Below are 23,650 nucleotides of genomic sequence, written 5' to 3'. Positions count from 1 at the left end.
ATCTGTTCTTAATCCTAACGTGCATGAAGAGTGCTTGTGACCTCTGTGCTTTAAGGTCAGCATCTGAAGACAATGCTTCTAGCTTGAGGGATTGGAAGCAGCCTTCTGCAGTGTGCGCTTCTGGCCTGTGTGCATCGTATCTGACTGTTAGGTGTCGCCTTCTGAAAGAAATTTTGTCTCATTGAAAATTTTCAGAGATCCATGGCCATTAAGTTCTCATATTTGGAAAAGAACAAAACTATCAGGTCATTATTGTTCCCAAATAATAAAAAAAAAAACACATTATTTTTCTTACCATACAAAATAATTATTTTTCTCACTATTAAATCAAAATGCAATGCAGTAATTGTAAGTCTGTAACTGATCTGTTCTATCAGTGATGGTCCCAAATGAATGTCTTAGCAGTAGGTGCTCACTTCTTCCCTCAGTTGTGTATTGCAGAATCTTGCTGGAACAGTCATAATTAGTGGTAATAATATTTTTCTCATCCTGAAACATACCTTGCTTAAAGTACAGCTGGCTGCACAGGTCTGACTAAATATTTTATCAGTTCTTTTAATAATCTTCAGTGTAGTAGAATTTTCCTATCTGTATAACTGCCTAATATACAAAATCTTGCAAACTAGTTTTTTTTTTTTTTTTTTTTCTTGGTTAAAACCTCTACTCCATATGTTTGTGTTCTTGGATGTACTGTTCTGCATAGTGCTGGCAATGCGCTGATTCTGACCTAGGGCCTACTTAGCAAGGGAAAAACAAAGAACATGCTTGTTTGTGGGCTCAGGGAGGTTTTAGATATCTACGTAGATTACTACGTCCAGAAAGCAAGGCTACTGTAAGACTCACTGAGTGTTTCTTAATGGAGTACTACAGATCTGCTGTGATCCATGTGAGCAAATAATGTCATTCACGCTCAGCAGGCTAAAATAAAAGTCCAGTCTTTAGCTGGGGCTAGAAAATTCCTGACAAATCTGCCTTGTTTTGAATTGCTCCTTCAGAACATGGGAACTCTATACTGAAGCATGCTAATGCTGTCTTGTGATATAAGTAGCACTGTTTGTATTGCAACTAAGGAGACTCAGGGAGTCTTCATTCATTGTAGGCCGTCTTCGTAACAAATACTGGAAGACATAATATAGTACAAAAGAACAATTAGTAACAGCTGTAGTTTACTTCCTTGGGACAGATTCTATGTTCAAAGCAAGGTTTAATCAAATGCACTGAGCTAGTATTGCTCTGTAAAGGTTTGGTTCAATGTTTTCCTTTAGTAACAAATGAAATTAGAATGAATGCCCTTCGATATGTGGCTACTATATATTTCTACATATAGCAGGTCTCTTGAAATTTCTTACAAATAAAATTTGTTCTTGAGGTTTGCAGGAAAATTAATTTCACATAGAGTATCATTATTTAACCTGGAAACTTCAGACTTTACAAATCGTGGCTTCTACCCAATTCTTTGTATTCTGTTGGGAGTAACTTCCCTAAATAGGTGAGGAGATCTGGCTGAGTTTGTTATCTAGTGGGTGGATGTAGGGATGTGGAACTATGTAACACTCCTGTCTTCCTGATCATCCTGCTTGGTGTATTTATAGGGAGATAATGGTGACTGTCTCTTGATTTGTCTTCTGCTTTGCATACCCATTTTTGTAACAAGAAATGAGATGTTTCCCAAAATCGTCACTTTTCAAAGTCGTGGACTGACAGAGGGTGACAAACTCAATTTAGACAGACAGAAATTATTCAGGTTTAAAAAGCCACTTTCGTTTGCTGTTCCCTGTAAATCTTAACCACTTGTTTTTGTTATTTGTTTTCTTTCAGTTTTTGGTTCAAGCTTTGCTATGTTAGTACTATGATGTCTGGCCTCTGTTTGAAAATGAATTACAGTTATTGTAATAACTATATGCTATTGTTAGCAGAGTCATTTCTGCTTCTACTGGCTGTAAAAATCTTAAAGGATGATTTCCTGTGGGTGTGTGGTTTCCTTCTTCCCAGGAAGAAGACAAACTTACACTTCAGTGGAGTGTGCAGATAACTATTTAGTTCTATTCCAAAAGGCTGATAAAATATTGGAAGACAACCAGGGATGAGCATAGAATTTCTTCAATATTTTTTTAGGAAAATTACATGACATTTATTACATCACTGTTATAACTTACTCATCAATGGATTATTTCCTGTTTAATTCTCTCTTCTATTTCAATTCTATTGAAATTGAAGATATGATAGATATTTTTCTTCCTCTGAGGTCTTACAAGAAGTAAGCCTATATATTGCCTGAAATTTTTCACCTTTCTCTTCATATCAATAGTGACAGATTATTTTATCTGGACCAAAAGAGAAAAGAATCCAGAGTCTAGTAAATGCATAATAAAAGCAGAAACATTAAGCAATGACCTAAAAACTCAAATTATCTAAAATACTTAAAGAAAGTCTAACACTTCGAACTACAACTAGTAGTTTTTACAGCTGTGTTCATTCAGCCATACAAATTATTCATTGCATGTGTTAAACTGACAATCTGTAAATAACTCTCTGGAATGTACTTGACAAAATCTTGACCTTGAAGATGTTAAATTTTCTGACTTCTTGATTCACAGATTTTGTACCTGGGGGTATCCTAAAAATCAAAGAAGGGAGGTCGTTCTGTCTATTCCCAGTTTTAGCTAAGTTGAGCAGCAAAACAATTGATTTGGGATACCAATTGGTTCCAGGATAGTGTACCTGGAAGAAAACTCAGCAAGTACCAAAATCTTGCAGTTGCCCAGGCTTCATCTTGCAACTCTTCTTGAACTAAAGCACCTTATTTAAAATACTTATGGATATTTAGTGAGAGAAATAGTGAGCTGATGAGAAGGTTGTCTTGGATGGCTGCTGGTTGCTTCTCCTGACTCCAGAATCCTTTGAGAATGCAAAGAGATTTTCCTGTTCAGATAATTTTGTTTTTCTAGTAAAGGGGAGGAGCAGAAAATCAAGGCATTAAATCCAGTTGTCTCAGTTCTATGTGGAAAACTTGTTCCATCAAGTTATTATGTATATTTTGGGTATTTGTAAGGTGTATGTTTTGCAAGATGTAATTTGCAGAAGAATGAATGTGGGAAGGTGTCAGTTAAGCATTTTATTAATTTTAAATTACTAATGGGGATGTATAGGTGAGGGTTTTTTGTTTTGTTTTGTTTTTTGTTTTTTCCCCTCCCTTTGTGTTCAAGTAACATTCAAGGATAGGGTAATCATGTAGAAAAAGCTACTTTCAAGCCTTTCTGGTAGCGTTTTGTCTACCAGAACACATGTGCATGTCTAAAATCAAACAACTCAAAATGACCAGGCAGAAGTGTTTTTTTGTCTTTTTTGATTGGTTGTTTTTGAGGGGGAAGTTGGGGTTGATGTTGAGGTTGAGAGAAAGGAAACCCCGAAAGACCAGCAAATTAACAGTGAGCACTTAGTTCATGAAACTGCAGTGTGATGTGAGAACTTAGCCCTGTGCCAGTTCTTTCCTCACCTCTTCTCTGGTCCATCTTGAATGTGTTAAAAGGAGACATTATCTACAGAGATGGATGTCAGCTTACACGTATTGCTATGGCAGGGTGCCCAGGTGGAAGTGCAGGCCACTTCTAAGTCTTGCACATGTTTGTAAATTGAAATGTTTTGAATAATTAAATAACGTAGCTGGATATAAAACCGTTTGGTATCGGATGCTGTCTTCATTATCAAGAACTGACAGTGTGTTTTCTTTATATATATTTATTTCAGATTTCTTTGGTGTGGATTTGTTTAACTGTTCTTCCATTCCATGTTGTTTGTTCTAAAATCTTCCTAATATGCAGTCAAATAAATGTGGTGGTAACATGTAATGCATGTAATAACATCAGTGACACCCAAATTCTCAGAGCTCTTAAGAAGATCGTTTTTTGTATGGGTAGATACTACACTGGGAATACCACATTTTTCTTTGTAGACAGAAAGTGATTTATTTTGTGCTGGGGAGAATTTTCAGCTGTGCTAAATGTTCTTCACAAGTATTTTGTAGTGTCAGCTGTCAGTAACATCAAATGATATTCCTACTTGTAGGCATATCTAGCCATGTGCACTCAGTCTCTTATCCCAGAAGATATTCTGGCAGCAGGAGGTGCTGTAGTTTGGTGGACTGTAGTTTTTTCTTTCATCTCATTACTTGTAAGATTATCCAGATTTCATTAAGCTTCAAGAAAAAAGAAGCCGTTTTGAATACATAATAGAGGGGGGAGGAAAAAAGCATCAGTTTTTGACACTTATTTCTACAGTAGATTTTGAAAATCTACTGTAAGGTTTTAGTACTGTTTCCTAGGATTAGATCTAAGAAACTCTCACTTGGCACAACTTCTTATCTCTGCCACTAGCATAAGATGCAAGTAGTCACTGCAGATGAAGTCATTTTAGTAAGAAATAAGTCTGGTTTTGTTCTGTTTTTTTTCAGTCAATGCAAGTTCTGAAGTATTTGGTATTGAGTATGTTCCTAAAGAATTACCTTAGTCTTTGATTTTTGAGGAGGTAATGCTCACCATCTTAGTTGGTTACTGAAGGGGTAGAGTTTGCAGTTTGCTTGGCATAGTTTTCTTCCATATAACTACATTTTTTTATAATAAACTAAAACCCAGATGTTTTCCTTATGCAAGATATTAACAGCAGTCCTAAAAATAAGACACTATTTTGTGTAGCTTATGCTTTAAAAATAAAAATTCAAAGTTAGTTTGGCTTGCAACAGAGAGTAAATATGGAAAACCCCAGCAACGGTTGGAGGTATTGGAAGCTGGTTGGGCACCCTGCCTGGCTCTGGCTGAGATGTTTTCTGTCTAAGGCTTACAGCAAAGATGCTGGCTGATGTCCAGCATAGCTGCACTCCTGCTACTGCCTTATGCTGGTGTACCGATGCTCCATCTGATGCTGGAGAGGTTTCCTGGCATGCAGCACTGTGCAGGCTGTAAGTTGAGGGAAAACAGAAAGGCAATCTTGGATGTATTTTTGCAATGTCAGATGAACCAATAATCTTAATAAACCAAGGGCAGCTTTTGATATGGACTTCTAACGAGCTCCCCAGGATACGGAAGTGATCACTAATTAGCTTCACGTTGATCTTTGATCCTTACCTGGGTGAAGATGCTGAAACAAATGTTTTCAATAATTAGAATTGGTTCCTTTGTATTATTTCTTCCACTAATCATTGAAGAATTCTTATTCTATTTTTTGTCACACTGTACTACGAAATGTCCACTGATGTTGCAAATCAATATTCATCTTGATTTTATTTGGATCTTTCTGAAAATTTAGACATGGGAAAGGGTATTCTGAAGTTTCATTTTGCTCTGGAATCTCCTGCTTTGATTATTTTTTTTTATTCCGACTTCTCAGCTTTAGCTTACAAAGCTGACATGCAGTTATGCGTTCAGTCGCAATAAGGCTGGATTGCTTTGAAGCTAGGAAGGAACAGAATGGGGCAAATAAATGAATATTTTGTGCTGGCTTTTATTTTTTTCCTAAAATGCTGCAAGTATGATGTTTCTGCTCATCTTAAGAGACAGAAAACTTGACAGTATGAGTGACATCAAATGCAATTTCCTCATTTGGAAGAAAAAAATAAAGCATGGGAGTAAGGAGTGGGGAACAGGGATCAGAAAAGTTTTGTTCCTGTTTTGATTTTTATTTGATGAAATGATCTCACTTGAGGAAAAAAATGGTCTTCAAGAGCTTCTGTAACTTAATCTATTTTATCACGTATTACTTCACAACTCTGAGAAACAGACAAATGTGTGGTTTTAAAATTTTTTGACCAAACTGTTTTTTACAAACAGTGGCACTTACTGGGTAGTGTCTCATAAGTTTGGCAATTAGATTCCCAAACATTTTAGCTAAGTAAAGAATGAAGAAAGGCCTAAAACAGCAAAAAGCTTGCATGTTTGCAGGCCTTTATTGATATTTCAGAGGCTAATACCACATATTTTAGGTAGTATTCCTGTTACTGGCTTCAACTGTTAGGTTTTTGAACTTCTAATAGATTTATTCTAAATTTAAGAATGATTGTTTCTTTTTTAATGCCTAAATAGTAGGGAAAGTGTTAGAAAACCTTGCTGAAACATAAAGAGAATGTGTGGGAAGACTGTCATCCTAACTATTTGCATCTTATTTTTCAGGTCTGAAGGTGACAGTTCGAGAAGTGTCAGGTATGTGCACCTCCCCCTCTTTCAATTACATTGTATTAACTTTTCTAAGAGAATATTTTATTTAAAAAGCACAACTTTAAGTGTAGAACGGAAACAGATATACAAGTTTTTTTGTTTGATTATTAGTTCTGCTTAGCATGCCATTTGTATTTTGAATAAAGGAGCTTCTGTATTGGATGGATGCAGTACTGAATAATATGATATTCCTGAATGCTTCTATTTACAATATGGCTTAAATAAGACTTGCATCTTAATTTTGATAAATGCAAAATATTGTTTATAGTTGATTTACAGCATTTTAAATGGAAAAAAAAATTAGCATACTAGATGCTCACTTGTTAACAAAGGAGTGCTGTAGCTGTCAATTGTTGGTGCTGTACTAATGAAAGGACACATACCTGTTCTGGTGCTCTGGCTTTCTTGGCAGTCTTCATTTCCTTATCTGACAGAGAATCTTCATTGACTCATTGCTACGATACTCATTGTGCACTTGGAAGATTCAGGTAGCTTAGAGAATTTAATGTAGCTATCACATACTTGAACTTAATCAGTATTTTTCAAATGTTATTTCAAAGGTATCTTTTGAAGAAAACGTAGCTGTTTTAGTCAAACTTGTGAAACTCCAGGAAAGTGCCCTACAAATAACTAAAATTACAAACCCATGTGCTTGAATCTGAAAGTCATGTATGTATTAGAGTACTACAGTAAATTAGTTCCTTCTTTTCCCCTTCCTTTTAAACTTTCAGTATGACATTGAACTTGTTAATTCTGCTGGGATCTTTTTTACCAGTTGTCGTGCCTCTAAGTTATACAGAGAAGTATTAAGATTGCTGAGGAAAGAACATATCTTATGGGGGGCTTTGTCTTTTCCCCACCTTTCCAGCTTGTGATAAGCAGCTGGGGTTGTTAGGCTACACAAGTCTGAAACCAAATGTGATTTACCTGTCACTTGGGAACCTTGGGTTCAGCTCAGGTTGCACATGGAGTGAGTATAAGCTGACTCCAGACCTCAGGAACTGACTTCGGAATACCCAGCTTTTTTCACACTGGATTGGAATATCCACTATCAGTGATGCAGTAGGATTTCATACAGTTGATCAACTGCACATGTTATTGCCTTTCTGGATTTGTTTTCAGTAGCTTTATAACTTGTCATAAGAATGCAAATTTATATAAAAGGTGTTTTGAAGTAGCCTAAAATTCTTTAAATGCTGGATCTGGCTATGCAAGGGCAAGGTTGATGCAGTAAAGCAATGCATTTAGAGATAAAATACTGAAACAATTAAAAGAATTAGATAATTAGTTTGACTTTTTTTCCTTGGCTTCCTCAATGTGACTAAAGCAAATAACTTATCCATTCTTATGTGAGTTTTTCAAATATGTTCAGCTTATAATATTGTGGTACCATAACAAACTTGCAGTAGCTTCCTTTTGTTGAATGCCATTCAATTTTCAATTTTTGGTATTTATGTTAAATCTACTGCTTTGATAAATTGCTTTGAAAATTCTGTCTTCTCAGATGTAACGCTCACATGCACAGTGAGCTATGAAACTGTCAGTGTGGTGGTCCTCTTAAATTAGCTGTCTTTTTTCCTATGTTGTGGAAAATGTGCTTTCATGAGATTTTGATAATTAGTAGTATGATTAAATAGATTATGCTACATTTACACATCATCTGTCATACTTTGGAAGACTAAGATGTTTTAAGGTGTAGTGAGCAGATGTTTCTCTTGCCTTTACTATGAACCTTGTGTGTTTATTGAGCACAAGGCAACAGAATGAGAATAGAGGATTCAAGCAGGGACCACAAAGTGACTTTGAAGATCTCTTTTGAGATCAGTAAGCATCTCTGACTACCAGCACCTCCAGAAATCAAATCCTGCACAGAAAAAATACCTACGTTCTGACTCACATTCCTTTCCTGTTCTTCTTAGAGTGTAATAGCCATTTGTCTTTTGATTTAAAGACATGAGATTTAATTGTTTCTGTCAGTATTCCTTTGCTGCTCTTCTGGCAGTAAAATAAGTGAGATGAAATATATTAGAGCTCAGTACAGCTACTAATCATGACTCCTTGATGTTCTCAGTACAGTAGTGTTTTTACTTGTCTCTTCAGCTGCTGTGAAAAATATATTTTCAGTCCAACCACTGGATTTGACCCATCTTCTTTATATACTCTTGTTGTATCCTGATTTTGTGTTTCTTAAAGGAGAAATGCAGTATGAAATGGGCTAAACGATAAGTAACAACATTGTACAACAGCAGGGGGCCGTGATGGAGCCTGGAGTGGGAGCTGTAAGGCTGTTGCCAAAAGATGTGATGCTCTGTGTGTAGCCATGTAACTTAAACATACAAAGGGGTTTAGGGGTGTGGTGGTGGTTTAAAAATATACGACAGTCGAAGTATTAGTAATGGAGAAAAACATCAGCTAAATGATTTAGCTGAATTGAGTCTGAGACATTCTTTTTCAGCATTCTCCATTTATTTATGTTTTAAAATTTGTTTTTATTTGCTGAGGATCATGCAAAAAGGCTAAATATACAATCTGAGTAAAGATGTACATTAGATTAAGTGAAAAAGTACTAGTTTAATATACTTTAGCAAAGGAAAGAATTGTAGAATATCAGCTTCACTATGTGCTGGGTGGAATGCTGGAGAAATGGCTATTAAACACCTGGATAAAACATCAGTAACTGAGCCAAAGAGCAGGAAAATGCAGCAGGATCAGAGGGGCTTCCCCACATTTTTAGTAACATCTACCTGAACTCAGACTCAGCCCTCTCTCTGATAACCTGCAAAGTACAGATCTGGGGGAACTGAAATCAGACTTGTGAAATCCATTTTCAAGTTCAAATTGCTTTGCAATCTAAATGGGCCTTTCCTGGAAGCTTTTAGTTCTCGTGTAAACACTTTTCTTAGAACTTACTTAACAACTGTGAGAGGAACTCAAAACAAAAATAAGTATTTTTAATCAGTTTATTTAAATATATTTTTTAATTTAATGCAGTCCGCTGTCAAATAGTGTAGTGTAAGTGAGAGTAAAAATAGGAAAACTCCCATGAATTATATTTCAAACACCATTTCACCACTGGTGAAAGTTATATTGAAATGAGCAGATAACACACATGTATTGTGCGGTGGTACTTGGGTGGAATATGAATGCCTTACCAATACAAAGTGACTTTGCAATACAAACTGTATTAATGGTGATTGGATTATAGTTTGAGATTAAATAGAATTTTTCACTCTTCTCCATTGCATCGGTAAGGCTCGTCTCTGTAAGATGTGCTGGGAAGGCAACTGCTAGTGTGCCAAGCAGCATAACCACCTAGAAGTTACTCTTTGCACATTTGTTTTAACTCAGTGATGCAGGCTGCAGATCGGTGTCAGTCATCTCCATCCTTCTGAGGGAAGTGAGCAGTTTCCTGGCATGAGGATGGTTGGGCAAATGGAGATATGATGTTTGTAAGCTGCTGAGCTGCGAGAGGTGAAAGTGATGCTGCTTCATGCAATCAGTTGCCTAGTATTTCATTATTTCTAGTGCAATAGCATCTGAACCGAAGTCTGGTCTGCACATTTTATCCTGCTGTTCTGGGTGTACTGTGCACTGATGTCATCAGAGACTTTGAACAGCAAAGTGCTCACAATTTTTTTCCCTTCACTTTACTCTAAGTGGAATACACTTAGAGTGGCAAAGCTCTTTGCTCAAGAGCAAGCAATTGTATTCAGTATAACAAAATAACTTCATGGTGTCATTAGTGGCATTTTAGACACTTGAGTTTTAGGAAAATGGATTGTCAAATGCAACTAGGCTTTGATTTCCTGGTAATACTGAGTGCCTTAATTTTTTTTGAGTACTCAGTTTGAGGTGTTCTAAACCTTTCTGATTTTCAAAAAAGGTCGAGTGTGTGTATCTCAGCAATTGGTGTAAGTGTTCTAAATTCCATACTGCCTTGACAAGCAGAATTACTAATATGGGGGCTGCTCCGAAAGTAATGCCTCCTATTTTATTATGACCCATGTCGTAATGGGTAGGTGCTCGTGGTATGGTAGAAGAGATTTAACCTTCCTGCTAATATTTTGTTACATGTTGTTTTTGTGCAACAGTTGACAGCAGAAGGGCAGTCTCACAAAATGGTGTCTGGCATGGAAGTGTATATGAAGCAAAGGGGTGGTGTTGAATTTCTCCATGCAGAAAATATGGCTCCCATTGACATTCATTGACCCTTGCTGAATGTTTATGGAGACCAAACACAAGTGAGGTGGTGGGTGGTGTGTTTTAGAATGTTGTCATCGTTGCAACTGTGAAACCATGTGTCACCTCTTCTGGTGTAGACTTTTATGAGCATGGCATGCAGGATCTTTTTCACTGCTGGCAAAAATGCAGAGCTAATGGGGGTGACAACGTTGAAAAATACTGTTCTGTAGTTGAGAATTTGCTCTATCAAACAGCATTGTTATGTTTTTTGTCTGTTGCAGTTTCCATATATAGGCAGGGGACATTACTTTCAGAGTGACCCATATATTAAAAAAAAAAACAAAACAAACAAAAAAAAAACCCAAAGTCTTGTTGATCAACTATGGATATCAGAATACTTTACCTTTTAGTGGCTGAAATAGTAGATGCTTTACGTAGTTGAATTTTGTAAAGTTGTCATCATTATGTGACTGAGACGTATATACCCAACTCTATAAACCTTCTATTGCTTTTATTTATCCTCTGCTGGAAGAAGAAAAAGGATACCATTCTTTCTTGAGACAGTTTAATCCAAGGGAGTGAGGTATGTGTTCTACTTCCCAGACAAAATCACATTATTCCCTCAAAGAATAACCTGTAACTGTGATATTAGCTACTAGGAGGAAGATGTGTGAATGGAGCGTCTTTAACATGACAGTCCATTCTGACATTCAAATTGTAAGCTTATTTTTCCATGGAATGGATAAACTTTAGGGAACTCAGTGTTTGATGACTCAAAAGCTTCAAGCAGTGTAAATGATTCTAAGCAATCATGGCCATGGCACAAATTGTATTTGGGGAACAAAACTTGAACTAAGCCAACTTCTTTTTTTTTATTATTTTTTTTTTTATACTCCTAACTCCCTTAAATAATATTTTCTTGGCCTCAGCTGGCAAAGAAATAGCATGGAGCTGAAAGGTGAATAAACTTAGAAAAGGACTGATTTACTTTGGCAGTAATTGTGTAAATAGGTAGGCATATGTTTGCGGTTTAACTTTTATTTCGATATCATATTAATATTTTTACTTATGAATTACTGAGAATACTATTTTGTACCACGAAGTAGAATCAGGTCTTGCTAAATTCAGATGCCATCCAGGTGGATAAACTAGCATATGTAAGCAGTTTGCCTGAGATTATTTCCACTGGAAATAGACAGCTGTAATTTATGTAAGTTTCAAAGTGCTGTTTGTGCTCAATAGAATTCTCTTGACAGGCTGGCAGTTGTCAAATTTGCAATCTTGAAGAAAAGACAAAGCTTTGTAAGTGGCTTCACGTTAATTCAATGCAGCTACTTTTTTATAGTCAATTCTTGAAGGAGTTGTTCTTGTTCACAAGTAGTCCCCACTGGTTACAGTGTAAGATGAGGCCTGCCTAATGAGCAACATGTGTGCACAACTTAATTCAGTAAGTTGAGCACTGGTAGTGCCACAGGATTTATCTTTTGGGTAGATAAAGTAGTTTAAATTTCTTTCATGATTTCACCATTCCACAGTAAATGCTGAGTTGCTTTTGTTCTTTTCTATTAGAATTCACATGAAAAACTGGAGTAAATCTGAGGGATAGAATATGAGAATAAAGAAAAGAAAATAGACTCCTTTAGACTTGCTATCTGTATCATAATAATCTTCACAGGCTTTGGACAATTTTGATTCTGGAGCACCTGCTGAACTGTTTTGTAATTACTCAGTTCATTTATCACTGTAATTCTTGGTAAGGCAAATAGAAGCAGTATGTATTTTGAGTAGAACTGAGCACACCTGTCAGCTCTTCTGTGGGACAAGAACTGTCAGCAAGTTGACTGGTATGCTGAAGAGATCCTGCTATGCAGCTTCCACTGAATGATGTTGCTTTCCAGCTTCTTTTTGCGTGTGTTTTTTTGGAAGAACAGAGAATGTGGTGTACTCTTCAGTACAAAGCTGTCCCTGCTCCACATCTGTTTTAGGAAAGAACTGACACAGTGAGTCCAAACAGAACCTCACATCTCCTATAGCTCTGGGAGATCCAGAGAAGTGGGTATGATCTGAAGTCAGCTTAGCTTATCTATTTATAGTAGTTAGTCTTTTATAATAGAGAGAACTCTGTGAGAGCAGGAGTGAAATCTGAACACGATTAACCAATATACTTTTCTGTCCTCATCACTGAGGATAGTCTCCAGTAAGTAGTGGAAATCAATGTGTACGTGCAAACTGACAGGAACATGAGCTGGAGACAGTTCTCTGAACATTGGTATCTATAAAGCTCCAATAAAATCTAAGCTTTCTTGCACGCAATCTGTCTTCAGAAAGAATCCACGTATTAAACATTTATTGCTAGGATTCTAATCTACAGGTACCTTAAAATCAAATAGAACTTTAATGTTATTTTTCCAGTTTTTTTGTTCTGATCTTATTGCTTTACCCAAGTAGTTATGTCTAAAATAATTCTATTCAAAAAGCATGCAGGAAAAATAGTGGTGTAGAATTTCTTTTTCCTCCCTTTCTCTAATCTATGTTCTAGGCACTTCTGTGCCCCAGTGTAGTTCAAGAATGATCCCTGAATTAGGCTGTAAGCATGACTTAGATATCTGGTTCATCATCTGAGCTGTTTGAGTGATGCTTTTAGACATTTTCCTTAAGTGCAATTGTAAGTAAAGGGAAGATGAAGCAAGCAAGTTATGCCTTCAAAAGATGAGAACAGAAGAGCATGTTAACACTGTAAGAATAAAAAGAACTTTCTAGGTTATCACAATTGAACCAGCGCATAAGCATGAATCTTCTAACTGGAAGAGAGAAGGAAAATAACTTGGTGTATATAATGGATTATATCAATGTATTATGCCTAGTGTAACGGAGTATACAGTACCTTGAAATTCAGTTGAGTTAACTACTGTCTTTTAATGCTTCAGCTGTGTGGTTGTTGTTTTTTTTTTTTTAGGTCTGTCTCTCCTGGAATATATTTGTGTATTGTTTGGAATCAATGTAAGGATATTTTTAATGGAGTAAATGGGATTCTAATTAACCAAGTGTTAATGATGGGAGCATGATGTAGCATGATTTAGGACTTGAGATGGCTCACTTTTCTTTCTCATTAAGACTTTTTTTTTTTTTTGAGACTTCCTAAATTTCAGGAAGCGTTAGCTGCACAACTCTCAATGTGCAATAGTTAGTTGTCCTTACTTTCTAGCTAAGAAAGCTGTACAGTTTTAGATGTTATTTTACACCTGCTGCTATAAAGAAGCACATCACTCATGTTAAACTTTAAAGAAGCACATCGCTCATGTTAAACTTTAATTCACATTTAAGGATGTCAGCCATACTTCTCAACCTGTTGTAGATACGGATATTTTTCTGGGGATTCTGTAGATTATTTTATCAGACCTTGAGAACATATCATTACCTAATATGGGGGCTTATCCTTAAAGCAATATCAAGATTTTTACAGTCTTTAATTTGAGAGCTGTAACAAATGGGGGAAAGATTTATAGGCATTTTATAAGGGCAGGAAAGACAAATTAGTAATAAAAGCAGTAGACAAACTTTACATTGCTGCATAACAAAGAAGCAGTAGATTTTTATTTTTTTTTTTAATTTGGAATGTAGTGAACCTGGGTATCAGTGGATAATTCATTTCCTATCACAACTGCAAGCTGCAACTGAAAATGATATCCCTGATGTAATTTCTTCCAAGTGCAGAGCTTCCTTTGGGAAAGAGAATAGCAGAGAAGGGCAAAGTACCTTACCAACAAGCTGCCCACTGTGTCACTTTTTATCTGTTGCACATGTGGTGTGCTCTTGGAAGCTATCTTGTGAATTGATTGACTGGAAGCATGACTATGGTGAACTTGGGTGAATGACTAAGTGTAAGTAGAGATGTCCATGGATTCTGGGATATGGAAGTAAAAGCTGAAGATCTGTGTTCTGTGATGGTATTACTTCAGTGTCTGGCCCTAATGTCTATCCTCAGGTTGCTGTGATGAGCAACATCACAGATAGGAGAGCAAGAACAAGGCATGGCCGTACAGAACCTGGAATATTTTAAGATTTTGTTTATGGGATGTTTGTGGAATATTTTAGAAAACAATCATAGACTCATATCATAGAATAGCCTGGGTTGAAAATGACCTCAAAGATCATCTAGTTTCACCTCCCCCCACTGTGTGCAGGGTTGCCAACCACTAGAGCAGGCTGCCCAGAGCCACCTCCAGTCTTGTCTTGAATGCCTCCAGGAATGGGGCAGAAAACAAATGTTGTATCAAGCAATTTCAAATTATACTTACACTTCTATCCTGTTTGGAAATGAAGCTAGCTTTAATCTACTGGCTCAAGAGAAAGCAGTAAGGTAGTAGTCTCTCATGCATACTTCTTTCATGCATACTTTGTATTTTAAGTGAAGACTGTTAAGGGTTCTGTAACTTCTTTAGTAAAAATGATTAACTGAAAGCTCTAACCTTTTGGGCCTCTTTACCTTGCTCTGTCATTAGCTGTCTTCTGTTCAGATTAAGAGGAGAAAGTAAAGCACTTTAAATTCCCTCTATAATGGAGGACTTCACTTGCTGGAACTGTATTGATTCCACGATCTTATCTTTTTCTGAACGTATCTGTAAATAAATGCCAACTAGTCTTGACTAATTTCTGCTATTAATTTGGTCTCATTAACTTCTTGTTGATTAAATCAAGTACATTAGTTGGGATGCCCCTGTAATTTATTTATAATGCTTAACTTTATCAGGGGAATAAGTTTCTTCTTCTGAATTTTAATGAAAGAAGCAATCTCTATACAGAATTAGAGAGTGGAGCCGAATTTAAGAGAGCTGCATGAAATACTGGTTACACTCACTGTAGAACGAGTAGGAAAATAGTATTTTGAAGATAAATATTAAGTGTCTTGCTCCTGGTTTTACTGCAGTTCTAATGTGTAGCGTATGGTGCAAATGTGATGAGTCATATTCAAGAGCTGTGTTGTGAAGATCTATAACAACACGCTTACATCAGTCTTTCAATTTCTTTAAGTGCTTTTGTTTATAATACGGTTGAAGGTAATTTGATCTTCAACGTTGTAGGACTGGTAAATACTAGAACATTGTTTAGAATAAAGTGAATTTTGAACTCAATAAAATGTTTCCCTCCTGCAGACCAATAATGTGTATGAATTAAGATGACTTACAATTACTCAGTTTGGGGGGTAGTCATTTTATCCTCATACAAACATCAAAAATCTAGCATGAGTTCATTTAAATCACTTGCCTTCTAATAAACCCCTCAGCTCTGATGAATAAATTGAGGAAAATTTCCATTCTGCAGTGAAGATGAGCCTTTCAGCTTGTACATTGCCATTTTATACGTGCTCAGAATGTACTAAAACAAGCTTGGCACACCTGAGGTGTCAGTTCTGTTTTTAATATTTTTTTCCTTTTACCTTTGGTTTGGAAATTAACTGTTTTGTAAAGCACTGCTGTAAGTAACCTGACCAACACATGCCTTTGCCACAAATAGGCTTTTTAGGTGCGCAGGCTGAATGCTGGCTTTAACCAAGATGATGTGCGGTAGATAGTTGACCATTATTCGACAGTGCACTTAATCTACTGTGAATTAGTTTAGACTTTCAAGACCTGGGTCTAATGTGATTATGAACTAGTTTGTTATTTGTAATTTTGTGGCACTACAACATGCTGCAATTCCTGAAGTAACTGTGAATTAATTAGTACTACTGCCTTGCATACAGCAGAAGCAGTCAGCTTCATCAGTGAATATTTTTCACAAAATCCTCTAGGTATTCTTTGCATGTCCAAAAAAACTTTTTTACAAACCTTGGAGAGCTGTATGAGGCATGTGGAAAAGGGCATTGTTGTTTAGTAATGTGTATGCTGTAGGGGAGAGAAACTGTGTATCATTTTGGGATACTGAAGACCTTTAAACTCCAAACCAATTTAGTTTTTCTTCTTTTAAATTCATCTTTCTTTGAAAATGAAAGCAAATATCCAATTTTCCAGGCCTGTATCTTAACTGCTTTCAAGTGTTTACTGAGCGAAGTAACATTGATTCAAAGCAGTAGAATTCCATGCAATTTGTAAACACTTGTCGGTATTCTTTGTGATTGGTGGTAAGATGAAGTGATGGTGCAAATCTAGGACAAAGAGCTGGTGAAGCACTGTTAAGAGCAGGGACACAAGCTGTTTGACACCTTCACTGGAACAGGAGCTCCATATTCTTTCCAAATTCTTTTTTGTTTCTCAACTTGTAGGGCAATTCTCACAGGGAACTATTAACAGTATTTTTGAAGGATTTGTTCTGGTACTAAGACTTCACTCTTGTAAGGAACTGTGCTGCAAAATGTGTATGATCAGGCTGGGATTGAATTTAACAGCAGTGTGATCAGTCAGGGCCTTAGCAGAAAAGCTGATTGTGCAAAACAGGAAACATTGTCAACTGAAAAAAAAAAAAAGTGAACAATGTGTGCATTCCAAATGAATACCAATTTAGAACTATGTACCCAGGCTAGTTAGTTTAACATACTAATGTTAGTGAGAAGGTAAGCGTAGAACAGTAACACTCCGTTGCCTTAGCATCTTTAATAACCAAAGCCACCTCTATTTTAAAGGAGGATTAAGTAGAAGACGAGAGAGTACAAATTTTTGAAGTGCTAAGAAAGAAGTGAAATTGCAGAAAAAGATGACTTTGTCATTGAGAGAGCTTGGACAATAAGATACACACTGAGTATCACAGACCAAATTTTCATGAGCTAGTTTGAAGAAAACTTGCTAGATTTAACTAGGAATCTTTTGCTAGGTTTCCTGAAGTATTTCCCTGTGCTTCCAGTGTTGCTAGTCCAATTGCACTGTGTATTATTTGGGAACAAACAAAAGCAAACTTTCTTGCTTATTTAAATGAGACAAGAAGGGTGTTGTTGGAGCACAGGCTAACCGTAACTACTGCAGCACATATGTTTGCCACAGCTTTGCCTCTTCAGTTTATCACTGCTTCTCCTCCATCCATCTATAAAGATGGCTTTTGGCACCTTGTAGAAGCCGGTTGGGCAGAGACCGTAGAGCAACAGCCAAGTGCTGTGACCCAGTCTGGGGAGTGTAAATGGCTCTGCATTAGAGAGTAGGTGTTGGAGGCTCACAAAGTGCCTGGCATGGGACTAAACCTATTAGCTCTCTTGGATGGAGACCTGTGACCTACTGAATATGCATTTCAACTAGTTTTATTCCTGCAGAACTTGACTGTACCAGCAACCACTGCTGTACCAGGCCCCCAAATAGCCAAGTGCTTTGCTGTGAGAGGGTATTTAGGTTGAGAGACAGCAATCTCTTAGCTTTCACTGAAATTCCTGTTTCTCTAATTGCTAGTGGTGGGCTGTATATTTAGTACAAAATCTTTTTGTGCTATGCAGTAGTAAGGTTACATCATGTAAACTTTCCAGTGAAATTGCTGCAATGGTGAGCTGAAAAGGTTTGTAAATGTTGTAAGTGCTTGGAGACTGCTGTGGGAAAGAAGGTTCACATCATGGCTCCTTGGTTAGATTTCTTTTTGTTTTGACTCCTATGTTAAGTGAATGTAGAAGATTTGTGCTGTGGATGAGGTGTGAATGAGGTAAAAGGTTTGAAAACTGAGGAAAGTGGAGTATATATACTTTTGAAAGGCTAAGATTATTTTACTAAGATGGATTTTAGGCTGTAATAAATTGAATGCAGTAGTGAAGCTTTATAGTCTACAGTGAAAATAGCACTCAGCATGTCTGAAGCATGAAATAAAAGATGGTTGTTGTATTTGATCCCTGTGATTTTTCTCGTGAATTAAAATCTTCGGTCTGGAAGAGACAACCACAGGTTTATTGTTTTTTCACTTGTTTCTTTGTTTTGTTTTAGCAATAGCTTGAGATGAAATAGTGTCTGAATCATAATCAAGGAATTCAGAAAACTTAATACTGAAATAATGATTTTATGCATGGCAAGATAGCTCAGTTGTTCTGCCACATTCAGCCTTGCATAAGTGGAGGGTACATGCTTGTTCAGTGTTTCTATTCATCTAGCAGCTGGATCTTGTCTAAGTCTGTTCTGTTCACCGTTCCATTAAGGATAAACGGTAACCTAAGTATAAGAGAACGGACCACTACTGCTAGTTTAAATTTGGAATACTTTCGGATAGGTAAGTAGAGCTGTCCTTCATCACAGGAAAATAACTGAGGAGTTAAAACAATCAGTGGAGTTACTACAGGACGTGAAGTGGCTTGGCCAAATAAATAAATCTGTAGAGAAATAGACATCTGTTTTATGTGGTCTAAGATGTTCACTGCAGTTCTTGTTCATTCTTCTTATGATCTTTTTTTTCCAGGGAAAGTCAGTTCATGTGCCATTGTACAGCCCCTATAAATATAGGAGAGGGCCAAAATCCCGAGAAGGAAGATTGAATCAAACACTCTTCTCCAAAGAAATGGGCTATAGGAAAATTACCAACCAGAAATGAAATGCATGTTTTGCAGGCCGCTGCAGAGCAGAAAACTTAAACTGAGGATAATCTATTAAGGAGTCATAGCTGATCTGCTGGGCGTATGTAGATTAATGTTTGTATATGGAAGGATCTCAGATGTGTGCAGTATTATAGCTGTGCCTACAAGCAATTGCAACCAAAGAGAATGTTTTGTGAGCAAGGATGACTTTTAGCTGGCTTTGTCACTTAGTTTGGAGACAAGTGGTTCTGTGGTCAAGTCCTGAAATGGAAGTGGAGCTTTCAGTAACAAGGTGTATAAAGTCTGTACAGCCAAGGAGTGCTTGGTATCCTTGAGCACTGCCAGGAAAACCATTCCAGGGAAATGTGAGTAGCTAGATCAGTTGGCTTTGTGACAACTTTCTGCTTCTGGAACGTCATGAGGTTGCTGCAATACATCTGTGAATAGGCTGGTGTGTATAAAGGAGACAATCAATTGCAAACAGTAATTAAAAAGAAGTGACAGTTACTTCAAATAACTTCCTAAGTGCCATTTTCTGTACAAAATTATGACAAATCTCTTGAGATAATAGAAGGCTTAGTGCATTTTAATATCTTTATAATGAATAAATCATCTCTTTTGTAAGGTTAATGAAAGCAGATGTGATGTGAAAGATGAAAATGTGGTCGCTATTTAGGAATTCCTTTCTGAAGTGTGTCCCTTTACGGTCCTGGCCAGATACAATCTGCTCAGAGATTGTATAGCATGAATTTATGACGTTTAATGCATCCAGCAATCTTACTAACTAATAAAACCAGTCTGTCTCTAAATATTTACTAGCCTCTGACTTGAAGTCCCTCTCACAGATCAAGCCTTTCTTCTAACAACATGACTGCTGGTCTGCAGTTTCATAAATACTGAAAAATAGCATGCAATTAAGAACCTCTTCTATTCGTTAGACTTGTCATTGAAATAAGGGCAAGAATTCCAAACATAGTGCAAAATTCTGCTTTTGTAGACTCTTTTGTCTGTTTTGCTGACACTAAGTGGGTATTTTGATATGTCAAGTGACAAGATAAACACAGTACAGTTTGCCACTGCTTTTTATAGTTTCGTAATGGATGTTCTTTATTTTTTTTCCGAAGGCGCCATGCAGCAAAAATTCATTCACTGTGACTTATTCATTTAGTTTAAACTCACATGTAAACAACTTCAAGAATCCTTTAAGCAATTTAGATGTTAAAAAAACAAGCCAAAATTTGTTTCAAGTACTGTATTCTTTCTATCCTTCCTTTTCCTGATTGATTTGTTAGATGTGAACATGAAAAGGAATCATCTCTAAAGAATGTATATCTCTGCAGTCCCCTGCTCAGGTGGCCATTGCTGTGCTTGCAGACAGCAGGCTACCCTGGATGTCCTCACTCTCCTGACAAGCAAAAGGGCCATGGTGCAAGCCTGTAGAAAGGAAAGAATGCCTGTGTATTTTTTTAAGGACCTTAAAATGAAACATAGAAATACTTAAAGTATGGTTTTAGCTGGGAAAATGGTTAAGTAGATTTAAGATATCTACTTTGTTGTTTTGATATAACTGTAATAGCTTTTTGTGGTATTTTTTCTTCCAACCCTTCTTGTTCTATGCTGATTATAAGGTTATTGTCCTGTTTTAGCTTCAACATGCTGCTGTTTCTGTGATTAGTTCCAAGATATCATCTGGGTATACAGGCTGAAAATCTTGCTTGGCTGGCTGCTCCCTCTGCATTTAAATGGTCTGATTTTTTTTCTAATGGTTTATATAAAACAACAAAAAATTCCAGCTGATACAACATGTCAGTAGTCTGACTTGTTTTGGGAACTACTTTTGTTAGTTTGATGCTTTTTGTTGGTTTTGTTCCTTAAGACTCACAACTTCAAAAATACTTCTGACTGCTCTCTGTAAGTTCTTGAATGTACATCACTACAGTTCCTTTGGATTGTTTGTTATGAAACATAGCAATGCTTTTGAGGTGTTGCAGAATAATTTATCAGAAATAGGTATTTTTAATTTGAGAGGTAAACTGGAGTGTTGTAAGCACACACACTTCTGTCTTATTCAGCTGATGTGCTACTATTGCTTTGAAGGTTTTAGGAACCTGTCTCAAAGATCCGATGCAGGTCCTGTGTTACTGATAGGCAATCAAGTTCTCTGATTTAGGACTGCCTGATTTACTTCCACCTTCAATACTGGAAATTGCCTTTCTGTCTTTCCCTTGCCCTACCATCTCCTTCATTAGAGCAAGAATATGGGCAGGAATAGGGCAGGAATATGTCAGCTTGCATCTCTGCAGTGCTGTCATAATGCATGTAATGGCAACTAAGATTGACTTTCCTTCTGATATTAATATACCTGCAAGAACTGCTGCAGTCTCACAGTATCCAATTCACATTTACAAAATGCAACTTGAAAAAATGCTTGGCCTAGGCTAGAAAGTGGTTGCATTAAACTGTTGAGAGAGATGTGTGGCTTTAGAAGTTTATTCTGAGTTTGAATTATTTTATTTTATATGTAATGTTTTATTAAATTGATTATCTCATTTTGCTGTGAAGTGTTCTTCTAGAACATGATAAACTATGCCAAAGGAGAACTTGAGCGAGTTTTGTGAGGGTTGTAGGGGGAAAGTAAAGGGGCATATCTCTTTATCCTACGGGAGATGTTGTTTGAAATGAAGATTTTTAACCCTATTAAGGTTGTAGGATTTCTGCAACTTAGAATGAATGAAATATGCTTCTAGGTTTTTTGTTATTTGTTGGCATATTTATGACACTGGCTGGTTGCTTGTGCTTCAGCTTGCCGTGAAATTGGTTTATGCAAAGAAAAAATAGAATCAAGTTCTCAATAAATAGAACTGAAAATATTTTTAGAAAACCTACAGCTCACAGCCCCTGATCAAATAACACACCGTGTTCTGTCAGCACCTGCTGATGAATTATGAAACAATGAACATTTTACAGAAATAATGTTTTTAACCAAACACTTGAATCTGCAGTTATTTCTATGTAAACACCTGATTTTATTTAATAGTTTCTAGTGAATAATTATAGATGATGATGATGGCAGTCAGAATATCAGAGATTGACAATAAAAATTAACCCTTTGATGGTAAGATAAGATATACATTACTTTCTGATTATTTCTTGAGCTGCCCTTGAGTACTTGAGTACTTTAATTTTTACCAGAAAGTGCTCACCTGCCTCTCACTAACTGAAAATCCTTGTTCTGGAAAGGGTTTCACAGCTCTTGGTCTGGTCACTTGGGGAAAACCTGCGTCAGTAGGAATGGAGCAGGGGGCTCTGTGTTCCTAGAAGCAGTGAGCACGGGGGGATCCAGGAGCTGACGTATCCAGAATAAATTTCTTCATGTATTTTTCATGCTGCTTATTAAATCAGTTCCCTGGTGCAAGTGCACAGCAATGCTTTTAGTAAAGGACTTTCTGCAAATAATTTCGTTTCAAAGACCCAAAGAACTCTGAAGTCAGCAAGACAGTTGATGTCCTTTTACAATTCTGTTTTTGAGAGGGGAAACTGATTTACAAATACTTTGTGTAAGCATGGCATGTGTGCAAGCCTCTGCTTGTACAAAGCATTCTACTGCTTTGAAAAATGCATTCTAAAAATGTCAAAACAGAATGCTTCCTACTTTGAAATGCTGAATGGATTCATTTTGAATAGTGGAAGGCACCAATACCAAAACTGAAAGATGTTAAATGGATTTTTAGTGCAGTTTTATACCAGTGCTCTACTAGTAGTCATATATTACTTTATTCCATTTTCTGAAAGGCAAAGAGAATTACTCTTGTAGCCACGAGAAGGGAGCTGGAGCCTGAGGCACACTGTAATGAGATGTCAAGGAAGCTGATGCACAGGTGACAACATTTCAAAATGATCTGTGTGTTCAGTCCTGTGAGAATTGGAGGGTCAGCTGGGTACTTTAGGTAGCATCTGAACTCACTAAGTGGTAAAATTCTAATGTCTGGGATGAGATTCCTGTTGTTCATGAAAACTCAGTTACCTAATTGCTATCTCAAGTGTTTTTTTTTTTCTTTCTTTAAGATTCAATAGTTAGACTAAATCAATATTAGTGATTTCATTATTATTATTTTTGGACTAACATTCATTGCATTTTTCTTCCCAAGAAATGTTGTTCATGACCCTGAAGCTGAGTAACTTGCAGGAAATGCACAGGATTTACTGTGATACATGCAGAGAATAGAAAGCTTATTATAATGCAGGATATCTGGCAAATAGAAGAAAGCAGGTTTAACATCTGATTGTTATCAGTTTAATTACTAATGTATTAAAGCTTATTAGTGGTGCTCTAAACTATATCTGGAGATCCTATTTTTGAAGCAAAGGAGCTGCTGTAGTTCCATAGGAAAATTTGCAATCTGAAATGGAGTCACTGTAGCTTATTACAAAAATGCAAGTACACCAGAAATTATGCAACAAAACTAATACATAAGTCAATTCTCTTCAATGACTTTTTTTTTGTGTGTGTAGCTTAATTTGAAATGATATTTTTAAGTAATAGAGACTGATCTACAGTGTAAACAATTCTGAAGTGGTTGGCATGAATCTTACAGGCATGGTATACAACAGTATAAAATGTGTCCCATACTTGAATCTTCAATGTACAAATGCCAGCTTTTAATTTTATGTTGATCCCATGATACCAGATTTTTGAGTTTATCCTTTCTGAAAGGACTAATGGAAATGCTTTTGTTTTTGTGGTGTTCCTGTCACAAAGTCATTCCATCATAAATCCTGAAAATATAATTAA

At 36.6% G+C, this 23,650-nt stretch overlaps 1 protein-coding gene across 6 annotated transcripts in view; it reads left to right on the top strand.

Annotated features, from left to right (window-relative positions):
• IQSEC1 (IQ motif and Sec7 domain ArfGEF 1) overlaps positions 1-23,650 on the top strand; it is a 314,042-nt gene that overhangs the window by 59,135 nt on the left and 231,257 nt on the right. For all 6 annotated transcript variants that reach the window (XM_031555538.1, XM_031555537.1, XM_031555536.1 and 3 more), the window contains exon 2: positions 6,162-6,191. In XM_031555538.1, coding sequence (XP_031411398.1) covers positions 6,162-6,191 — 30 coding nt within the window. The remainder of the gene's footprint in view (positions 1-6,161; positions 6,192-23,650) is intronic.

Source organism: Meleagris gallopavo, chromosome 14 (genome assembly GCF_000146605.3).
Source record: "Meleagris gallopavo isolate NT-WF06-2002-E0010 breed Aviagen turkey brand Nicholas breeding stock chromosome 14, Turkey_5.1, whole genome shotgun sequence".
Taxonomy (NCBI): Eukaryota; Metazoa; Chordata; class Aves; order Galliformes; family Phasianidae; genus Meleagris; species Meleagris gallopavo.
The sequence above is the reverse complement of the archived record's forward strand: the minus strand, read 5'-3'. Positions and strand labels throughout refer to the sequence as shown.